The sequence below is a fragment of the Tachyglossus aculeatus genome, chromosome 15 (genome assembly GCF_015852505.1).
Source record: "Tachyglossus aculeatus isolate mTacAcu1 chromosome 15, mTacAcu1.pri, whole genome shotgun sequence".
Taxonomy (NCBI): domain Eukaryota; kingdom Metazoa; phylum Chordata; class Mammalia; order Monotremata; family Tachyglossidae; genus Tachyglossus; species Tachyglossus aculeatus.
The window spans coordinates 22,056,770-22,079,533 of NC_052080.1; the positions used below are offsets into that span (position 1 = coordinate 22,056,770).

The 22,764-nt window shown below is 45.5% G+C and overlaps 1 protein-coding gene across 1 annotated transcript in view; it reads left to right on the plus strand.

Moving 5' to 3' along the window:
- The window catches only part of RGS9 (regulator of G protein signaling 9), a 58,856-nt gene that overhangs the window by 13,784 nt on the left and 22,308 nt on the right, over positions 1-22,764 (plus strand). The window contains exons 8-13 of the mRNA XM_038757228.1: positions 1,685-1,766; positions 3,651-3,713; positions 8,815-8,844; positions 11,102-11,163; positions 18,296-18,409; positions 20,524-20,639. Of these exons, the coding sequence (XP_038613156.1) occupies positions 1,685-1,766; positions 3,651-3,713; positions 8,815-8,844; positions 11,102-11,163; positions 18,296-18,409; positions 20,524-20,639 (467 nt within the window). The remainder of the gene's footprint in view (positions 1-1,684; positions 1,767-3,650; positions 3,714-8,814; positions 8,845-11,101; positions 11,164-18,295; positions 18,410-20,523; positions 20,640-22,764) is intronic.

Sequence of the window (22,764 nt, forward strand, 5' to 3'; positions counted from 1 at the left end):
GTGATAGGGAAGCAGGGTGGCCTAATGGATAGAGCCTGCGCTTGGGAGTCAGAAGGACCTGGCTTCTACCCAGCTCCACCATTAGCCTTCTATGGGAATTTGGGCAAGTCACTTCACTTCTCTGTGCCTCAGTTACCTCATTTGGGATTAAAACTGTGAGCCCCATGTGGGACAGGAACTATATCCAACCCAATCACCTTGTATCTCCCCAGAGCTTACTATAGCACCTGGCACATGGAAGGCACTTCACAAATACCACAATCATAATTATTACCATCATAGAGCACTGCAGACAGGCAGCCGGCAGAAGAATTCTCCCAGGTCTGTCTGTCTCTTTATCACTAGACCTCGGTCTTGATATGAGCCAGGTTCTCTGACTCTCTCTCACTCCCTGATATTGATTACCCCCGGCAATGGTCCATATGCTTCATTTGTATCCACCCACTACCGTCCTCTCTCAGGTGCTCATTACAGTGCTCTCATACTCAGTAGACGGTACCGTTGGGTTGATTCATAAAACCTTGCATTTTTAGAGACCTGGTATTTTTTCAAAGCATTTTACCCCCACACCATCCATGTGATACAATGGAGGGGCACACATTCTTATCCTGATTTTTCTTATCAAGTTCAGGGAGGTTGAGATGACTTGTTCAAGATCACACAACAGGTCAGTGGCGAGGTTGGGATTAGAACCCAGGTCTTCTAATTCCCAGTCCCATGCTCTTTCCACTTGTCCAACCTGTCTTCTCATGTCCTCGCCTGCGGACATCAGTTTCGAAGGCTTGTGAGCGCAAGCGGGTGAGTTTTTTGTTTAATGGTATTTGTTAAAAATTTACTATGTGCTAAGCACTGGGGTAGAGACAAGCTAATCAGCTTGATCATAGTCCCTGTCTCACATGGGGTCCACAGTCTTAATCCCCATTTTACAGATGAGGTAACAGGCACAGAGAGATGACTTGCCCAAGGTCCCACAGCAGACAAGTGGCAGAGTCGAGATTAGAACCCAGGCCCTTCTGACTCTTAGGCCCATGTTCTATCCATTAGTCCACACTGCATGGGTTGAGATGCTAGAATCTTGTAGGGATATGCATGGGTTCATCATCATCATCATCAATCGTATTTATTGAGCGCTTACTGTGTGCAGAGCACTGTACTAAGCGCTTGGGAAGTACAAATTGGCAACATATAGAGACAGTCCCTACCCAACAGTGGGCTCACAGTCTAAAAGGGGGAGACAGAGAACAAAACCAAACATACTAACAAAATAAAATACATAGAATAGATATGTACAAGTAAAATAAATAAATAGAGTAATAAATATGTACAAATATATATACATATATACAGGTGCTGTGGGGAAGGGAAGGAGGTAAAATGTGGGGGATGGAGAGGGGGACGAGGGGGAGAGGAAGGATCATCATCTCTTTCTTTGCAGAACTTCTTAAAGCCAGACCTAAACTCCTTTCAATCAGTGAATTAATCAATCGATCATATTTATTGAGCACTTACTATATCCAGAGCACTGCACTAAGCCCTTGCTTTCAGTAGGAAAAGACCTCCCATCTTCATGGGGTTAATGATGAATTCTCTCCCAGGCAAGAGTGCTTGTAAACATACCATTACCTACAGAATAGGAAAGGAAGTTTGCCTCTGGCTAAATCAAAATAAGTTTTTGGCTTTGCAGGATGGAAAAGGAAAGGAAAAAAGCAGATAGGAATTCCCTGGATTGTCAAGAGAAAGCTTACTGGCTGGTTCACCGATGTCCTGTAAGTATTTTTTTTAATTCCAATCGATCATATTTATTTAGTTATTACCTATTATATCACGATTATTATTATTTATTGGTTATTTTTTATTTATTTACTGTGTGCAGAGCATCATCATCATCAATGGTATTTACTGAGCATTTACTATGTGCAGAGCACTGAACTAAGCACTTGGGAGAGTACAGTACAACCAAGTTGGCAGACACATTCCACACCCACAACAAACACTGTGTCAAGTGCTTGGGAGAGTACAATATAGCAGTCAGACACGTTCCCTGCCCACAAGGAGCATGCAGTCTAGGGGGATGATATTTATTGAGCTCTTTCCGTGTGCAGAGCACCATTAAGTTTTATGGTTGTTTTGGGCAGCAAACGTTTCTGCCAACTGGGTTGTATTGTACTCTCCCAAGTGCTTAGTACAGTGCTTTGCACATAGTCAAGGCTCAGTAAATACCATTGATGATGATGATGAAGCACTTTGTAAATGTAAGTGTGGAGGTGGATGCAAAATAAGCAGTTTCCTGACCCTTACAGTGCTCACAGTCTAACAGGAAAGAAAAAACTGACATTTCCCCCCATTTTATAGATGACGAAACTGAGAACTTTTTGACTTGCCCACGGTGACCAGCAAGCAAGTGGCAGAGCAGGGACTAGAACCCAGGTCTTCTGACTTCCAGTCTGGTCCCACTCTGCCTCTCTTGAGTAGCCAATCTGAAGCACTCTCCATGCTGGAGGTTTTAGTCTCCAGTGGGGAGGGGAGGGGACACAGTCCACATCCCACATGCGGCTCACAGTCTTAATCCCCATTTTGCAGATAACTGAGGCCCAGAGAAGTTAAGCGACTTTCCCGAGGTCACACAGCAGACAAATGGCAGAACTGGGTTTAGAACCCAGATCTTTCTTACTCCCAGGCCCATGCTCTATCCACTAGGCCATATTGCCTCTATCTAGGGAGAGTGCAATAGAACACATTTGGTAGACACTTTCCCTGCCCACAAGGGGTTTACATCTACAGGGTGAAATAGATATTAAAATAAATTATATAGATGTACCTAAGTGCTTTGGGGCTGAAGGTGGGGTGAATAACAAGTGTTTTAAGGGTACCTATCCAAGTGAAAGGGTGATGCAGAAGGGATTGTACTTGTACTTCCCAAGCGCTTAGTACAGTGCTCTGCACACAGTAAGTGCTCAATAAATACGACAATGAATGAATGAATGATTGATCAACCAAAACATGTTTATTGAGCACTTACTGTGTGCAGAACACAGTATTAAGTGCTTGGGAGAGTACAATATAATAATTTAACTAACATATTTCCTGCCTACAACAAGCTTACAGTCTAGAAAAGGAAAAAGAAATTAATCTAAGTAAATTATGGATATGTACAAAGTGCTGAGGGTGGGAGGGTGAATAAAGGGAGCAAATCAGAGCAACACAGAAGGGAGTGGGAGTGAGAAAATGAGGGCTTAGTCAGGGAAGGCCATATGGAGGAGATGAGCCTTCAATAAGGCTTAGAAGGTGGGGAGAGAGTAATCCTCCCGGATTTGAGGGTGTTCCAGGCCAGAGGCTGAGGTAGGAGAGAGGTCAGCAGTGAGATAGATGAGTTTGAGGTACAGGGAATAGGTTGGCATTAGAGGAGCAAGGTGTGAGGGCTGGGTTGTAGTAGGAGAGGAGAGAAGGGAGAAGGAATAGGGGAAGTGGAGGGGAAAGTCTTCTGCAAGCGATGTGATTTTAGCAGGGTTTTACAAGTGGGAAGAGTGGTGGACTGTTGGATATGAAGTTTTGGGGCTGGGGCAGAGTTGCAGACTAGGGGGGGAAGTGAGTAAGGGGTCAGTGGCGGAATTCTAACGGCTGGGCTTTGATTCTGTTCTTTTTTCTCCTAGCCGGGAGCAGACAACGTCCTTGACTATGGCCTGGACAGGGTGACCAATCCAAACGAAGTTAAGGTAAACCAGGTAAGAAAGGAGCTGGGTAGCCAAGGTTCAGCTTGGTCTCGGTGGGATCTCGTATTAGGGTTCAGTTCAGTATTGGTGTATCAATCAATGATATATCTTGACTGCTTACTCTGGGCACAGTACTAAGTATATGAGTGCGTTCACCAGAGTTAGTAGACAAGTTCTCTGACTTCAAGGAGCTTCCAATCCAGCAGGGAAGACAGACACTAAAATAAATGACAAGTCAGGGGAAGTGGATTTTGGGCAGGGCTCAGTTTGGCCCGCTCCCGGCTGTCTCTCCTCTGATTCGAAGTAGCGGGTTGGGAGTCAGAGGGATGGAGAGACAACACTTTATGACATCAGGACCCTAAGAGGCACAATCAGAATGCAGAATTTAACACAGCCAAATAACTGTGATCAAGGACTAAGAAATGGAAATCTACTCACTGTACTTCTATCTCGTCTATCTCACTGCCGACCTCTCACCCATGTCCTGACTCTGGCCTAGAACATACTTCCTCTTCATATCTGAGACAGTTTGCCCACTTTCAAAGCCTTATTGAAGGCACATCTCCTCCAAGAGGCCTTCCCTATGTCCTCATTTCCTTCTCTCCCACTGTCTTGTGCTTTGCCCTGATTTGCTCCCTTTTTTCACCACCCCTCTCCAGCCCCAGAGCACTTATGTCCGTATCCATAATTCAAGACAACCTCTTTCTCCCTTCATTACCAACCTAGAGCCTGCCACTTTGTTCCAGGAAGGAAGAAACTTATAAATAAAAGAGCTATCAGCCTGTTCACCTCATAAGAAGCCTGGTCTAGTGAATAGAGCATGGACCGAGAGTCAGAAGGACCTGGGTTCTAATCCTAGGTGTCATATGTACTTTATTTATATCAATGTCTGTCTCCCCCTCTAGACTGTAAGCTCCATGTAGACAGGGAATGTGTCTGTTATATTGTTGTATTATACTCTCTCAAGCACTTAGTCCAGTGCTCTGCACACAGTAAATGCTCAATAAATATGATTGATCCCTTCTGCATCACCCTTTCACTTAGATAAGTACCCTTTAAGCCCTTGATATTCACCCCACCCTCAGCCCCACAGCACTTATGTACGTAGACTCAATTTATTTTATTGTCTGTCTCGCACTCTGGACCTTAAGCTCCCTGTGGGCAGGGAAAGTGCCAACCAAATCTGTTCTATTGCACTCACTCAGGAGAGAAGCAGCATGGCCTAGTGGATAGAGCACAGGCCTGGGAATCGGAAGGACCTGATAATATGATTGACTGGCTGACTGGAAGACTGTAAAATTCCTCCCTTCCATGTTGGACCCTGGTGGAGGCTTGACTTGGTAAAAGGATGTTTGGCCTTCTGAGGGACCAGAGATCCTACCGCTTTCCTTTGATGCAGCTCACCATCTAACCTGTCAACGTGACATTTCCATCCCGGCTTTTCAACGTCACCACTGTCGGGCACAGATCATTGCTGGGGATCTGTGGACTGGTCTCCATGGAAACGGAATCATGGAGTAAAATCCTTATCCGAGTTGGTAGTTTGGGTTTTTTCACGGACAACTAAATGAAAGCTCTGAAATTCCTGGGGAATGGGAATCACAGTGAACGGCTCTCATCTCATCTCATCTCATATTTAGGAACTCCTTAGAAATCTGAAAATTCAGTAAGCTAATCCTGTGACCATTAATTAGTCTTCTAACTGGTCAGGATTGTAAATTTGGTGTCCGCCTCAGCCACAGCATGAGAGGCCTGACTGATGGTCAGAGTATCAAATGTCAAATAGAACAAGCACCTTTCCCCCACCCCACAAACTCATTTTTTTCCCTTTTCAACTATAAAACCCTAAAATCCTTCACTCAATCAAACAAAGGTAGGTATTTGCTGAGCATTTACTATTCTATCAATATTCTTACTGCACACAGTAAGCGCTCAATAAATACGGTTGATTGATTTGCTTCAAACCCCGCACTATTCTAAGCGCTGGGAAGAGTACAATAGATTTGGTAGAAAGGCTCCCTGCCCTCAAGGAGCTTGCAATCTATGCCCCATTGCGGGCAGGTTAAGAGAGTTCCTTCCTATAAATTCTGATTTTGTTACTTCAGGATCATGATTCTGTTTTCAAGACTGCTTCTTGGTATCCCGATCTTCACAAAGTCACCACTTTAATAGAATAACCCCTCTTTTGTTTACTGCTGCCTGCCTCTTCTATCTGCATCAGTGATCCCCAAACGGTACACTGTCATATTACTCCCTTGCACTACCTAAGATTGTGATTCTAGGTGTCTTTAAAACATTTGTAATAACAATTCTGGCATTTGTTGATGATGATGATGGTATTTGTTAAGCGCATACTATATGCCAAGCACTGTTCTAAGCACTGGGGTTGATTCAAGGTAATGAGGTTGTCCCACGTGGGGCTCACAGTCTTAATCCCCATTTTACAGATGAGGCAACTGAGGCACAGAGAAGTTAAGTGATTTCCCCAAGTCACATAGCTGACAAGTGGCAGAGCCGGAATTAGCAACGCCGGTATTAGACCTCTGACTCCCAAGCCCCTGCTCTTTCCAATAAGCCCTGCTGCTTCTCTGTGTTTATTAGGTGCAAAACACTAGACTCAGCACTGGGATAGATACGGATAATCAGGTTGGACACAGTAGCTGTCCCACAGGGGGCACAAATCAACTAAGAGGGAGAACAGAATTTGAATCCCCATTTTACAGATAAGAAAAATGAGGCACAGAGAAGGGAAGTGATTTGCCCAAAGTCACACAGCAGGCAAGTTGTTGAGCTGGGATTAGAATACAAGTCTTCTGACTTCCAGGACTGTGTTCTTTCTACATGGCCAAGCTGCCAAAAGAGAGCCAAGAGCAGGGAGGAGGAGGAGAAAGCGCTATATTGACCACCTGGGAGACTACAATAAAATGGGTAGAAATTATTCCTACCCTCTAGGAGGGTAAAGTTTATATGCACAGCACTGTACTAAACACTTGGAAGAGTCCAATAGTTAGTAGACTTGATCCCTCCCCTCAAGGAGCTTGCAGTCTAGATGGAAAACCGACACTAAACTAAATTATAGGTAGGAGGTAAAGCAATAGAGTATAAAGATACGGACCTAAGTACAACAGGCTTGAGCAGGAGGCAAAATGTGAAGTAAAAGTGTTTTGGGAGAACTGAGTGAATTTAATTTTCTAGATTAGTATGGGTCCCCAAAGCCCTGAAAAGAAGTCACGTCATGAAAGTCAGACGTCTTTCCCAGCAGGTCCTTCCGCCGAGAAGCACAGTAGCTAGTACAATGAACACCAGTTTTCTTTTCTTTAAACAGTTACTTGCCTCAGATGAGTGGGTATTTGCAAGGCTGGCCTCTAGTTCAACCACATTCAAGAAATCCCTGCCGGATTCCATTACTTCCACCAAAAAACTCTAACCATCCCCAGCCAGTTCGCAGTAAATAGAGATTTGGTTTGCATTGAGTGAGTTTTGGTATTGGTGATATGATTTTTCATTCTCATTTTTCTTCTCTCCCTCTCTCTCATTTCCACCAGGCTTTTTTTCCCTCTCTCTCTCTCCTTTGTGTGGTGAGGCATCTCATTCTGACCCTGCCCTGCCGTGCGCTAGAAGAAGAAAGCGTCGTAATTTTCATGCAAGCTGGGATCCAGCTGTAGCTTTGAGGCCTGGCGCTCCCCGTCCCTCTGCCCACAGCAGCCGGGCAACAGCTGCTCAAGGAACTGAAGATCAGCAGGGGCGTTTGCTGTCCTTTAGAGAAAGTTTCAGTTTGATCGGGCTTTACTGAACGTCGGGACGGCAGCTTTCCTTTACCTTATGTCTTCCGTTTCCCCGCTGAACCCAGAAGAATCATCTTTGTATTCTGCCGAGCGGGAGGGTTGAGAGGAAGAGCGGGTTTCTTATTTTTGTCCCTGGGCCCCTCTTCAAGGAGGAAATGAACTCTCATTATATGGGAAATGGCTTGGTTGGAGAAGACTGGGGTTTTAGAAAAGCAAATGGTACCAGTGCTCTGTGATTGTGGTGCTTAGGCCAGCCCCTCAGTTAAATGGGTGGAAACAGATGTCTGTCCCTGTGGAGGTGGATGGGAGAAAGCAATAGAAGCCCAGGGGCATCAAAGTGTTATAGAATGGGAAGGGGATGTGGGAGACCACCTAGCCCCCAGCCCCTGTTTGCCAGTCAGGACAATGGGCAGAACCAGGGAGCAGTTGAAGGAGGTTTCAAGTGAACACTGGCCCATCTCTGCTCTGTTCTGCGTCCCAGATCAGCCGAGACCGGGCCTATCCTGGAAGGTGAAGCTAATAATAATAGTAAGTATTAAGTACTTACTGTGTGTGCCAAGCACTGTACTAAAGGCTAGGGTAAATACAAGATACTCTGTTCAGACACAGTCCCTGTCCCACATGGGACTCACAGCTTAAGGAGGGAGAACAGGTAATTAATCCCTATTTTACAGATGAAGAAAATGAGGTTCAGAGAAGTGAAGTGACTTGCCCGAGGCCACGTAGCAGGCCAGTGACGGAGCCAGGATTATAATCCAGGTCTCCTGACTCAATCAATCAATCGTATTTATTGAGCGCTTACTGTGTGCAGAGCACTGTACTAAGCGCTTGGGAAGTACAAGTTGGCAACATATAGAGACAGTCCCTACCCAACAGTGGGCTTGGACTTTATCCAACCTGATTAACTTGTACATACCCCAGTGCTTAGTACAGTGCTTGGCAGAGGGTAAGCGCTCAACAGATACCCCAATTATTATTATTATAAGCTCTTGGGAGAGCACAACAGAGAAGGTAAACACGATCCCTGCCCCCAAGAAACCTACAGTCTAGCGGAGGAGACAGATGCTAAAATAAATTACAAGCAGAGGGAAGCAAACAATTTTACATATGTGAACCTAAGTGCTACCAGAAGGGCATCCGGCGGGGAGGGGAGGTTAGTTCATTAGGACTAGATGAAAACTCCTCACTCCTTACTCTTGACTGTATTTATTTTAAATTGAAAGAAAAGGAAAACTGGACATACTGGATTTCATTCCTTTCAGATGGATTCTGGGATGGAAATGATTATGATGATTTAATTGTTTTTCTTTGTTTTTCAGAAAAAAACCATCAGCTTTCTTAGAAAAGAGGTAATTAGGGCAACGGCTTCTCGTAAATTGTACATATGTGGAATTTGCCCGATGATATGTTCTGCCCTTGGGTATGTGCTTGAATGTTCGGTGTTGGTCAATCCACTGGTAACGCATGGTCTCATTACTGAGATGTTCCCTGCTCTGCCAAAATACGCGGCTGACTTACATTCTGAGATCTGGAATGATCTATTCCGTGTTTACCAGAGGGACCCAATGGGAACACTTATTTTGGGAACCTGTTTTCCTCTACCATCTGCCCTTTGATTTTTTAACCCAAGAGTAACTAAAAGATTTAAAAAATTATGATATGTGTTAAACCCTGGCTCAGTGGAAAGAGCATGAGCTTTGGAGTCAGAGGTCATGGGTTCAAATCCCAGCTCCGCCAGGTGTCAGCTGTGTGACTTTGGGCAAATCACTTAACTTCTCTGTGCCTCAGTTACCTCATCTGTAAAATGGGGATGAAGACTGTGAGCCCCAGGTGGGACAACCTGACCACCTTGTAACCTCCCCAGCGCTTAGAACAGTGCTTTGCAAATAGTAAGCGCTTAATAAATGCCATTATTATTATTATTATTATACCTTTGCTAAATGCTGGAATAGATACAGTAGAAGCAGATCTAATAGAAGCAGATAAATACGATTGAATGAATGAAATCTAACACAGACTCCGTCCCACTTGGGGCTCACAGTCTAAGAGGGAAGGAGAGCAGGTGTTTTATCCCCATTTTAAAGATAAGGAAACCGGGACCCAGAGAGGTTAACTGACTTGCCCAAAGGCATCCCGCAGGCCGGGGCCAGAAATGGGATTAGAACTTGGGTGTCATGGCTCAGATATGAATTTTTCAAGAGCCTAGTGGTACAGGGCCAAGTGTTTTTATTGCTTCTTTTCGAAAAAGCAGGGTGGCCTCATTGTAAGGGCACAGCCCTGGGAGTCTGAGGACCTGGGTTCTAATCCCAGGTCCACTCTGCCACTTGCCTCCTGTGTGAACTTGGACAGGTCATTTCACCTCTCAACCACTCCATTTTCTCCTCCATAAAATGGGGATTCAATAATGTAATAGTACTCAGAAATAGTATTAAGTGCATATTGTATGCCGAGCACTGTACTAAGCATTGGAAGAGCATACATAGGAGGGAATTAGACGTGGACCTTGCCCCTCGGGAAGTTTACAATCTAGGAGTTTAAGTGGGAAAGGAATTAAAGACAGGTATATCAGGAGGGATGCAACATTTAAAAACAAAATACCTCTTACTTAGACTGTGCCAACCCCCTGTAAGACAGGGGTTATGTCAAACTTGATCATCTTTAGCTACCACGGGGCTTGGCACATTGTAAGTGCTTAACAAATAATTGATGAATGGTGTTTACTGAAATCTGACAGTATGAAGAGCACTGTACTAAGCACTTGGGAGGGTACATTTCAACAGAGTTGGTAGGCACATTCCCTGCCTACAAAGAGCTTACAGTATAAAGGAACCCCACAATTACAATACCGCAAAAAATACTGTGGTGGAAGTGTGTGGTGTAATGGAAAGAGAATGGGCCTCAGAGTCAGAGGACCTGGGTTCTAATCCCAGCTCTGGGTGATCTTGGGCAAGTCTCTGGGCCTCAGTTTCTTCCTCTTTATAGGGGATTTCACAACCTATACTCCTTCCTACTTAGACTGTGGGTCAGTCAGGCAATTGTATTTATTGAGTGCTTACTGTGTGCAGAGCACTGTACTAAGCACTTGGGCGAGTCCAATACAACAGACACACGCCCTACCCTCAAAGAGCTTCCAGTCTAAAGGGTCTGGGAAACTTGTATCTACCCCAGCGCTAAGAACAGTGCTTGACATATAGTAAGCACTTAACAAATACCCCCCAAAATTATTGTTTTTATTACTTCGAAGGGCTTGCAAGAGGTAGGAGTCCAGCAAATAGGCATGAAGCCCAACAGGTCATACGGATGTTGGTCACTGGGAGCAGGTGGGCCCACCTTTGGGGAAATTGGGGTGTCGATATCGATCTAGGAGCAGGTCTGTTGTTTGGGACAGCGACACCCCATCCTCTTGACAACATGCTCATTGGGTATGCGCTGGAATGTTCAATGTTTATCCCTGTACAGTGGGAACGTGTCTGCTAATTCTTTTGCATTGGACTCCCCCTAGCACTTAGTACAGTGTTCAGCACATAGTAAGCACTCAATAAATACCATCGATGGATCCTCTGTGGGGCAGAGAAGAATGATACCTCCTGTCTATATCCTTTTTAGATTATGTACTACAAGCAGGCCCTCATGCGGACCACGGTGAAATCTTCCGTCTCCCTTGGAGGGTAAGTTCCTGAAGTCCCTGGTGGGTTGGGGCTGGAGCCCAGGAAAATGGAGGAAGGGAGGGTAAGGGGTAGCTGAAGGCTGCAGGGAATAAACCTGACTTCCTAAGACCTGACTGGTTGGTTGAGAGAGGTGGGTCAGGAATTTGTTGCCTTCAAAAGACGTGGAGACTTCATAAAGCGGATCAAGTCGGTGGACTTTTTCAAGACAACTGAGGGAACTGGGGTTTTTTGAATGGTATTTGTTAAGACTTACTATGTTCCAAGAACTGTACAAAGTGCTGATGTGGAAACAAACCAATCGGATTGGACCTGATCCACGTCCCAGATGAGGCTCACGGTATTAATCCCCATTTTACAGATGAGGTAACTGAGACACAGAAAACTGAAATGACTTGGCCAAGGTCACACAGCAGACAAGGGGCAGAGCCGGGATTAGAACCCAGGTCCTTCTGATTCCCAGACCCGTGCTGTATCCATTAGGCCTCGCTGCTTTCCTGTGTCAGTTAATCGGTGGTATCTGTTGGGGGCATACTGTGTGGGAGAGCACTGTAACTAAATGTTTGAGAGAGTCCAATACAACAGAGGTTGTAGACACGTTCCCTATCCTCCAGGAGCTTACGGTCTAGAGAGTCAGAACCGCAGACCTGTGCTGTTGACCTTCCGTTTCCCTGTTAGCCAGAATGACTCCCTCCAACCCGGAATGGTTTCTAGGGGGGTCCAAAGTTGAGGTAACAAGGAAAGGGATGGACCAAGCTGGCCAGCAACGGCACTCAAAAAACCCAGATCCCGGATGCGTGCGTTGTGTGCTTTGCATCCTAACTGGATGACCTTACTCAGATGCCCCATGGGCGGAAATCCACCCTGACCCCTTTCCCTAATTGTTCTAGAGACATTATGTTTCCTCCCAGTTCCCTGTAAATCCAGCTCCGCTTCCAAGTCACTCCCGTGGCACGGTGAGGCTCAACAATGAAAATAAAAATACCTTATAGAATGCTTGGCACAGACTAAATGCTTAACAAATACCATGGTAATTCCTTAGAATAATAATGATGGCATTTATTAAGCACTTACTATGTGCAAAGGACTGTTCTTGTCAGTCCCATGTGGGAAAGAGACTGCTTGTTCTGATGATCTTTGACCTACCCCGGCGCTTAGCACAGTGCTTGATACATAGTAAGCACTTAACACCGCCATTTGGATTATAAAAGTGTTTGGTGCCCAATCTGCACAGGGAATGGACCAGCTAGGAACCGCATTGTTGGGTTGAGCACTCTTTTGTGGCTCTATTTTTTTTAAAAAAATGGTATAATAATAATTATAATGGCATTTGTTAAGCACTTACTATGTACAAAGCACTGTTCTAAGCGCTGGGGAGGTTACAAGGTGATCAGGTTGTCCCACCTGGGGCTCACAGTCTTAATCCCCATTTCACAGATGAGGTGACTGAGGCACAGAGAAGTTAAGTGACTTACCCAAAGTCACACAGCTGACAAGCGACAGAGCCGGAATTTGAACCCATGACCTCCGACTCCAAGCCCGTGCTCTTTCCTCTGAGCCACGCCTAATATAGGCTGGACTCTGCACTAAGTGCAGGCACAAGATAATCAGATTGGACACAGTCGCCGTTCCACATAGGGCTCGCAGTCATAATCCCCATTTTAAAGATAAGGTAACAGAGGCACAGAGAAGTTAAGCGATTTGCCCAAGGTCACCCAGAAGACGAGCGACGGAGCCAAAATTAGAACCCTGCTCCTCTGACTCCCAAACCCGTGTTCTTTCCAGTAGACCACACTCCTTCTCTTGGAAGCCTGTTCTTTACCCAATCTCCTCCTCCCACAAAATCCCCGTCACTTTCTTTCTCAAAATGAAAAGTTGTCCCCACAGCACCTGTATATATGTATATATGTTTGTACATATTTATTACTCTATTTATTTATTTATTTTACCTGCACATATCTATTCTATTTATTTTATTAGTATGTTTGGTTTTGTTCTCTGTCTCCCCCTTTTAGACTGTGAGCCCACTGTTGGGTAGGGACTGTCTCTATATGTTGCCAACTTGTACTTCCCAAGCAGTACAGTGCTCTGCCCACAGTAAGCGCTCAATAAATACAATTGATTGATTGATTGATCCTTGCATCCACCATTTCGCCCATAACGTTTGGTGGCAGTTTTAGTCCAAGGGGGTAGGCAGAGATGGGGACCTCAGGGTGGGAAGGGTTTCTGATTTTAAGCTGTCCTTAAAAATTTCGTGGGTGGAAGCAGAGTATTTGTGTTGAAGTTACTGGCCCAATTTGCATTAAAATAGCCCCAGCTAAGGCTTTGAAGCAAAAAGCTTCATTAGGATGAATAAGGAAACTCCCGTTTGATATGCCAGCCTAGGGTCAGATGCCTAGCCTTCAGATCCCACTGTGAGCTGCCTCAAACGGGGTCTCAACTTTCTACTAGAAAGGCCCGCTTTCCCTTTCAAATGAGAGAGATTCATCTTCCAGGAGTTTTCCAGGCAGATGACAGTGGACTCTTCCCAAGCAGAGAACCTGAACGGGGAATATAAAAGGCCGGAGTGGTATTATCCTCGAGAGGTGTAGTCCTGCCAACTCTGATAGTCTAACTTCGGGGATCACAGGGTCCAGCTGAGACTTACCGTACCCTCCTATTCCCCCACCCCCGAAAGCTGCCATGGCGTGATACTGCCCCTGAAGTAGCTCTCTTCCTCCCTTCAAGGCCCTGCTGAGAGCTCACCTCCTCCAGGAGGCCTTCCCAGACTGAGCCCCTTCCTTCCTCTCCCCCTCGTCCCCCTCTCCATCCCCCCCATCTTACCTCCTCCCCTTCCCCACAGCACCTGTATATATGTATATATGTTTGTACATATTTATTACTCTATTTATTTATTTTACTTGTACATATCTATTCTACTTATTTTATTTTGTTAGTATGTTTGGTTTTGTTCTCTGTCTCCCTCTTTTAGACTGTGAGTCCACTGTTGGGTAGGGACTGTCTCTATATGTTGCCAATTTGTACTTCTCAAGCGCTTAGTACAGTGATCTGCACATAGTAAGCGTTCAATAAATGCGATTGATGATGATGATGATAGTAGGAGTAGCATATACTATTTATCAAGGACTTACTGTGTGTTTAGCACTGTGCTAAATGCTGGAAAAGACCTTAATGAGGGGTCATTAGACACGGACCCTGTCCCTCTATGAACACTTAGGTACATATCTTATCGGGTACTTATCAGCACTTATGTACACATGTAGAATTTATTTATATTAATGTCTAGCTCCCCTTCTGTCTCCCCTGCTCACTGTGGGCAGGGAATGAATCATTCAATCATATTTATTGAGCGCTTACTGTGTGCAGAGCACTGTACTAAGCGCTTGGGAAGTACAAGTTGGCAACATAAAGAGATGATCCCTACCCCAAAACAGGCTCACAGTCTAGAAGGGGGAGACAGACAACAACACAAAATATATTCACAAAATAAAACAAATAGAATGGTAAATAGGTACAAGTAAATGATTGTTATATCATACTCTCCCAAGCACTTAGTACAGTGCTCTGCACACAGAAAGCACTCAATAAGTATTATTAACTGACTGACTATGAAGCAAGGCCTGGGGCTCCTGAGTGGGGATGCAAGGGTCTTCTCATTCTTGTGGGTCCATCCTGCCCCAGCCACGGGCCTGGAGTACTTATATTGGGATCTCCCAAACGCTTAGTACAGTGGTCTGCACACATTAAGCTCTCAGTAAATATGACTGATTGATTAATTCCAGCAGTGCTGGAATAGGGCAGCTGCCATGTCAGACTGGAATATTCTCACCCCTTGTGGCATGCACCCCAGCCCACGGTCACCCTGAGACTCTGGTAGCCCCCAGGCATGTGGCCTGACAGAGGATGGGGACTCCAATCAATCAATCAATCAATCAATCAATCGTATTTATTGAGCGCTTACTGTGTGCAGAGCACTGTACTAAGCACTTGGGAAGTACAAGTTGGCAACATATAGAGACAGTCCCTACCCAACAGTGGGCTCACAGTCTAGATATCAATAATCAATAATTACTAAGCCTTAAGAATGCAGACTTGTATTATCAAAGTAAACATTTCCTATGCCCTTTCTGATCTGATATTACAATCCACATAAATACTGGATTACAGAGCTAGGCTGAAGAAAATAGACGAAGGAGTCCTGCTCTTTCCCTATAATCAGAAATGAAATCGGTGAAAACGACAGCCTTGCAACAGCTTTGGAAGAAGAAAAGTGCCAAAACCCACTTCTCTGATCACTGATAGCCTATTCCTAAAATATACTGCAGTGATAAAGGCAGTGCTGCAAACTAGAACCTCAAAATCTTATAACTAAGATCTACGGAGCTCAGCCTTTATTTGTGGAGAAAAGGGCACAAAAGTACTCTTGTCAATTACAAAGCTAAGACACTGCAAAAACAAGAATCAAGGAACTTAGATCTATCTAACGCTAAGGCAACCACTGAGCAGTAGGTAGTGGCCTTTATTAGGCAGACAACTTTTACTCTCCCTCCCTCCTGACATACCACAGACTCCAGACTTTATAGACTCCAGACTATAAAGACTAATGATGGCAATAAGGGAATAATCTGGACTCCACTTTAACAACCTCACTTTAACTATTCATTCATTCAATCATATTTATTAAGCATTTACTGTGTGCAGAGCACTGTATTAAACGCTTGGAAAGTACAGTTCAGCAACAAGGAGAGACCATCCCACAATGGGCTCATAGTCTAGAAGCAGAGAGACAGACATAAAAACAAGTAAACGGGCCTCAATACTATCAATATAAATAAATAGAATTATAGATATATGCTCATCATTAATATAATTAATAGAATTATAAATATGTACATATGTGCTGTGGGGCGGGGAGGGGCGTAGAGCAAAGGGAGAGAGTTGGGGTGATGGGGAGGGGAGGAGGACCAAAGGAAAAAGGGGGCTAAGTACGGGAAGACCTCCTGGAGGAGGTGAGCTTTCAGTAGGGCTACAACTCATTCATTCATTCATATTTCTTGAGCACTTACTGTGAGCAGAGCACTGCACTAAATGCTTGGGAAAGTACATTACAACAATAAGCAGACACATTCCTTGCCCGCAAATACTATTACTACTATGATTGCTGCTACTTCTACTACCCCTCCTCCTCCTACTGCTACTATTACTTTTACTACTACTATTAATTATTATTATTATTCTGGTATTTATTAAGCACTTACTATGTGGTAGGCATTGTGCTGAGCACTGGGATAGATACAAGGTAATTGGATTGGGCACAGTATCTGTTCCACTTAGGCCTCACATTCTTAAACCCCGTTTTACAGATTTTACAAAATCCCCATTTTACTGAGTCATAGAGAAGTGATTCGCCCAAGGTCACAGAGCAGACAAGTGGCAGAGGCAGATTAGAACCCAGATCCTAGAGGAAAGGTAACAGCCTTGAAAAGCTGGAGGCCTGGGTTCTAATGCCCTCTCTGGAAGGAGAATTAAAAAAAATTGTGAATACACAGGAGGGTTTCAAATTAGTCAGGAGGGCTGAGATAAAATTTTAGAGAGGCAGCGTGGCTCAGTGGAAAGAGCACGGGCTTGGGAGTCAGAGGTCATGGTTTCGAATCCCTGCTCTGCCACTTGTCAGCTGTGTGACCTTGGGCAAGCCACTTAACTTCTCTGTGCTTCAGTTACCTCATCTGTAAAATGGGAATTAAAACTGGGAGCCCCCCGTGGGACAACCTGATCACCTTGTAACCTCCCCAGCGCTTAGAACAGTGCTTTGCACATAGTAAGTGCTTAACAAATACCAACATTACTATTATTATTATCTTCCTTACCCCCAGACCCGTGCTCTGTCCACTAGATTAAACCGCTTCTCTATTCTACTACGATTGCTGCTCTTTCCATTACCACTCACTCCTCCTATTGCTGCTGCTATTATTACTCTTACTATGACTAAAAAAAATGGTATTTGGTTAGCGCTTACTATGTGCAAAGCACTGTTCTAAGCGCTAAGGGGGATACAAGGTAATCAGGTTGTCCCACATGGGGCTCACAATCTCAATCCCCATTTTACAGTTGAGATACCCAAGGCCCAGAGAAGTGAAGTGCCTTGCCCAAAGTCACACAGCTGATAAGTGGCAGAACCGGGATTCGAACCCATGACCTCTGACTCCCAAGCCCGGGCTCTTTCCACTGAGCCACGCTGCTTCTCTCACCACCACCACCACAATTATTAGTATAGTATTTGTTAAGCATTTATCAAGCACCGCTCTAAGCACTGGGGTAAATTCAAGTTAATCTGGTTGGTCATATTTCCTGTCCTAACTTGGAGCTCACGGTCTAAGTAGGAGGGAGAATGGTTGGGAATAGCCATTTTCCAGTTGAGAAGATAAGAATAATAATTATGGTATTTGTTAAGCACTTACCATGTGCCAAGCACTGCTCTACGCACTGGGGTAGATACAGGGTAATCAGGTTATCCCACGTGTGGCTCCCAGTCTTAATCCCCATTTTCCAGGTGAGGTAACTGAGGCACAGAGAAGCTAAGTGACTTACCCAAAGTCACACAGCTGACAAGTGGTGAAACCGGGATTAGAACCCATGACCTCTGACTCCCAAGCCTGTGCTCTTTCCACTGTCATGCTGCTTCTCATAAGATGGGAAGATGGGAAGCAGCATGGCCTAGTGGAAGGAGTATCGACCTTGGAGCCAGAGGATCTGAGTTCAAATCCCAGCTCCTCCACTTGCCAGTTGTGAGAGCTTGGGCAAGTCACTTAACTTCTCTGTGCCTCAACTTCCTCAACTATAAAATGGGGCTTCACCTGCTAAGAGGCTACCTGAGCTGGTGACTAAGCTCTGCAGCAGGAAGGCGCTGAGTGAGGAGACAGAGTGGGCTTGAAGGAAATTGGAGAAGAGCAGACTGGGAATTCTAGAGTGCGGGTCATGGGAAGCTCTCCCCTGTTTAGGCTGTAAGCTCCTTGAGGGCAGGATTCATGTCTACTAACTCTATATGACACTCCCAAGTGCTTAGAATAGAGCTCAGCACACGGCAGACACCCGAAAAGTATTACTGACCGATTGATTTTCCCCCTTGGCTTTCCAGAATCGTGAAGTACAGTGAGCAGTTCGCTTCCAATGATCCACTCATGTCTGGCTGCCTCCCCAGCAATCCTTGGATAACCGATGACACCCAGTTCTGGGACCTGAACGCTAAACTGTATGTCCCGATGACATTGCTTTTTCCAAGCAACTTGCTCAGTTCCAAGGGTCTGGTGGTTTCTCTCGATTGGATGCACCAGGAGGGCAGGCTGGGTGGCATTTGACCGGGACGAAGTGCCTAGAGAGAGGTGGGGAGGGGGAAAGGAAGAAGGAAAGCTGAGAAGTAGAGGCGGAGAGGGAGAGAGAGTGCTTCCATTAGGTGTTAAGACCTGAGCCTCTCCCTGCTTGCCAACGCTAAAGCTTCCAGTTGCCTGGCTGGTGGGGATGGAAGGGTGCCGATAATAATAATAATGGTATTTGTTAAGTGCTTACTATGTGCAAAGCACTGTTCTAAGCGCTGGGGAGGTTACAAGGTGATCAGGTTGTCCCAAGTGGGGCTCACAGTTTTAATCCCCATTTTACAGATGAGGGAACTGAGGCACTGAGAAATTAAGTGACTTGCCCAAAGTCACACAGCTGACAGTTGGCGGAGCCGGGGTTTGAACCCATGACCTCTGACTCCAAAGCCCAGGCTCTTTCCACTGAGCCACGCAACTTCTCCCAATAATAATGTCATTTATTAAGCGCTTACTATGTGCAAAGCACTGTTCTAAGCGCTGGGGAGGTTACAAGGTGATCAGGTTGTCCCACGTGGGGCTCACAGTCTTAATCCCCATTTTATAGATGAGGTCACTGAGGCCCAGAGAAGGTAAGTGACCTGCCCAAAGTCACACAGCTGACAATTGGCAGAGTGGGGATTCGAACCCATGACCTCTGACTCCAAAGCCCGTGCTCTTCCCACTGAGCCACGCTGCTTCTCTGGCAGTCTTCAACTGCTTACCTCTCTTGGTACATCTTCGGCAAAGCAATGAAACCAGAAAGAGAGAGAAAGTGTAGAGAGAGATAATGGAGAGGGAAGGAGGGAGGGAGGGAGAGAGAGAGAGAGAACTAGAGACATATTACCCTACCCAGTAATCCTCAAGTGGCCAATTCTGAGTATCACCCGATGACTTCATTTTCCAGGAACTGAACGTTCTTCTGTTGTTTTCTTCTAAAAGCTCTTGGATTCATATTTTAGTGTCTTAAAATCAATTCTGCCTCAGACAGTTCTCCTGTCACATGCCTCTTCTCAGAGATGTGTGTGTGTGTGTGTCCTACCACCTGATCCACTGTGTCTGGACTGGGTCACTCCCTCCCTCTTCTTGCTGGGCTAATTGTAGGGCTCACTGGTCATTCAGTGAGTTGGGCAAAATTGTTCCCCCATCCCTAAAGTGGTCCCTCACAAAAGTACAGGGTGGGGTATTAGCCTGTGTTAGCAGAGCAACTAGCAATGCCCAGGTGTCCAGACTTATTAGAGCATTTCTTTAGCGGTACCCTGGACTCTCTGCTCTTCTTCTATTTATTTTATTTTGTTAGTATGTTCGGTTTTGTTCTCTGTCTCCCCCCTTTTAGACTGTGAGCCCACTGTTGGGTAGGGACTGTCTCTAGATGTTGCCAACTTGTACTTCCCAAGCGCTTAGTACAGTGCTCTGCACACAGTAAGCGCTCAGTAAATACGATTGATAGACTGATTGATTGATTGATTCTGCCTTCGATCCTTGTCTCAGAGCCATTTTTTTTTTATTTTTTTTAATGGCATTTATTAAGCGCTTACTATGTGCAAAGCACTGTTCTAAGCGCTGGGGAGGTTACAAGGTAATCAGATTGTCCCACAGGGGGCTCACAGTCTTCATCCCCATTTTACAGATGAGGTAACTGAGGCCAAGAGAAGTGAAGTGACTTGCCCAAAGTCACACAGCTGACAATTGGCAGAGCCGGGATTTGAACCCATGACCTCTGACTCCAAAGCCCAGGCTCTTTTCCACTGAGCCACGCTGCTTCTCATTGTGTCATTGAGCCATTGTGTCCCCTTCCCTGTTCTCACAGGCTCCACTTCTGGAGAGATTGGGGGCTTTCAAATTTTCCCCTGCGACAACTGCCTCTCTGCTTCCCGGCTATTTCTAACCGTCTAACTAGAGCAAAGCAGACTAGCTGGCCCTGCTGGCCAACATATGACTTCAGACCAGTGAGAGTTTGGGTTTGTGTGCCGTGCACGGCGTGTGCATGCTCATGCATTTGTAACGATTGTTTCAGGGTGGAAATCCCCACCAGGATGAGAGTGGAGCGATGGGCGATCAACTTTAGAGAGCTGATCAGAGACCCGAAGGGCCGACAGAGCTTCCAGCTGTTCCTGAAGAAAGAATTCAGTGGTGGGTTTGTTTTTCTCTTCCCGGGGACCCTCCTCTAATCAATTAATCACTCGAATTGATTGAATACTTACTGTGTGTAGAGCACTGTACTAAGCACTTGGGATGTTCAGTCCATGTTTCCCCGGTCCTCAAGGACCTCCAGTTGTTGCCCGTCCACCTCCACATCAAGCAAACGCCTCACCTTTGGCCTTAAAGCATTCAATCACCTTGCCCTCTTCTACCTCACCTTGCTACTCTCCCACTACAACCCAACCCACAAACTTCACTCCTCTAATGCCAACCCACTGATTGTACCTCGATCTTGCCTATAATAATAATGATTATGGTATCTGTTAAGCGCTTACTACGTGCCAAGCACTGGCCTAAGCACTGGAGTAGATACAAGGTTATCAAGTTGCCCCACGTGGGGCTCACAGTCTTAATCCCCATTTTACAGATGAAGGAACTGAGGCACAGAGAAGGTAAGTGACTTGCCCGAAGTCACACAGCTGACAAGTGGTGAAACCGGGATTAGAACCCATGACCTCCAACTCCTAGGCCCATGCTCTTTCCACTAAGCCATGCTGCTTCTCTATCTCACTGCTGACCTCTCATCCACATCCTGCCTCTGGTCTGGAACGTTCTCCCTCTTCATATCTGGTAGACAATGACTCTCCCCATCTTCAAAGCATTATTGAAGGCACATCTCCTTCAAAAAACCTTCCCTAAGCCCTCATTTTCCTTTCTTCCACCCCCTTCAGCATCACCCTGATTCACTCCTTTTATTCATCCACCCCTCAGCTTCACTTATGTACAGATCAGTAATTCTATTTATTTATATTTTGTCTCCCCCTCTAGACTGTAAGCTCGTTGTGGGGAGGGAATGTGTCTGTTATACTTCCACAAATGCTTAGTATACATTATACTCTCTCAAGTGCTTAGAACGGTGCTCTGCAAAGAGCAAGCACTCAGTAAATACAATTGATTGATTGATTGGGAGAATACAATGTAACAGAGTTGGTAGACATGTTCCCTACCCACCAGGAGCTAACAGTCTGGAGGGGAAAGCAGACCTTGAAGTAAATTAAAGGTATGTAATAATAATAATGGTATTTGTTAAGCACTTACTATCCATCAATCAATCAATCGTATTTATTGAGCGCTTACTGTGTGCAGAGCACTGTACTAAGCGCTTGGAAAGTACAAGTTGGCAACATATAGAGACAGTCCCTACCGAACAGTGGGCTCACAGTCTAAATGCACTATGCACTGTTCTAGGCACTGGAGTAGATACAAGGCTATCAGGTTGCCCCACGTGGGGCTCACAGTCTTAATCCCCATTTTACAGACGAAGGAACTGAGGCACAGAGAAGTTAAGCGACTTGCCCAAGGTCACACAGCTGACAAGTGGTGGAGCCGGGATTAGAACCCACGACCTCTGACTCCCAAGCCCGGGCTCTTTCCACTAAGCCATGCTGCTTCTCATAAGTGTACATAACTGTTGCGGGGCTGAGGATGGAGTAAATAAAGGGTACAAATCCAAGTCCAAGGGTGACAAAGAAGGGAAATGGAGTATAGGAAATGAGGGCTCCTCTAGCCCTCCCCTTGAGATTCAGGAGGCTGTTTTGAGGCAAGAAGGAGTCGGTGATAATTTGATTGCCCGCTGGTTTTTGGCTTCCTTTATCTCCCTCTGCCAACCAAATCACAACTCTGCCTAGGATCACCCCACAGAGAGCCTCCTCCCTCAAAATATACCAGCATTGGCTCCGTCCGTCTCATCTCTAAAACCCTCCTGACTTCACCCCCCTCTTCCTCTTGCCTCCCACAAGGTGAAGAGGTCTGAGCAACCAGACGCCATAGTTCCCTTCAGACAACCCATTCCCGTCAAGCCATAAATAAGGGCAGAGCTTAAAGACGCTCCCTACCTTCCCTTAAGCTCTCCTTCCTCTTCCTCTAGGGATCGAGATGGTTTCTCATCTCCCTGGTTGGTCAGAACCCCTGGAAGGGATTGTCAGCTACTTCAGTCAATCAACCAGTGGTATTTATTGAGCGCTTACTGAGTGCAGAGCACTGTATTTAGTCATTAAGGAAGTACAGCACAATGGAATCCCTGCCCATAAGGAGTTTAAAGCCTAGGGATCATGTT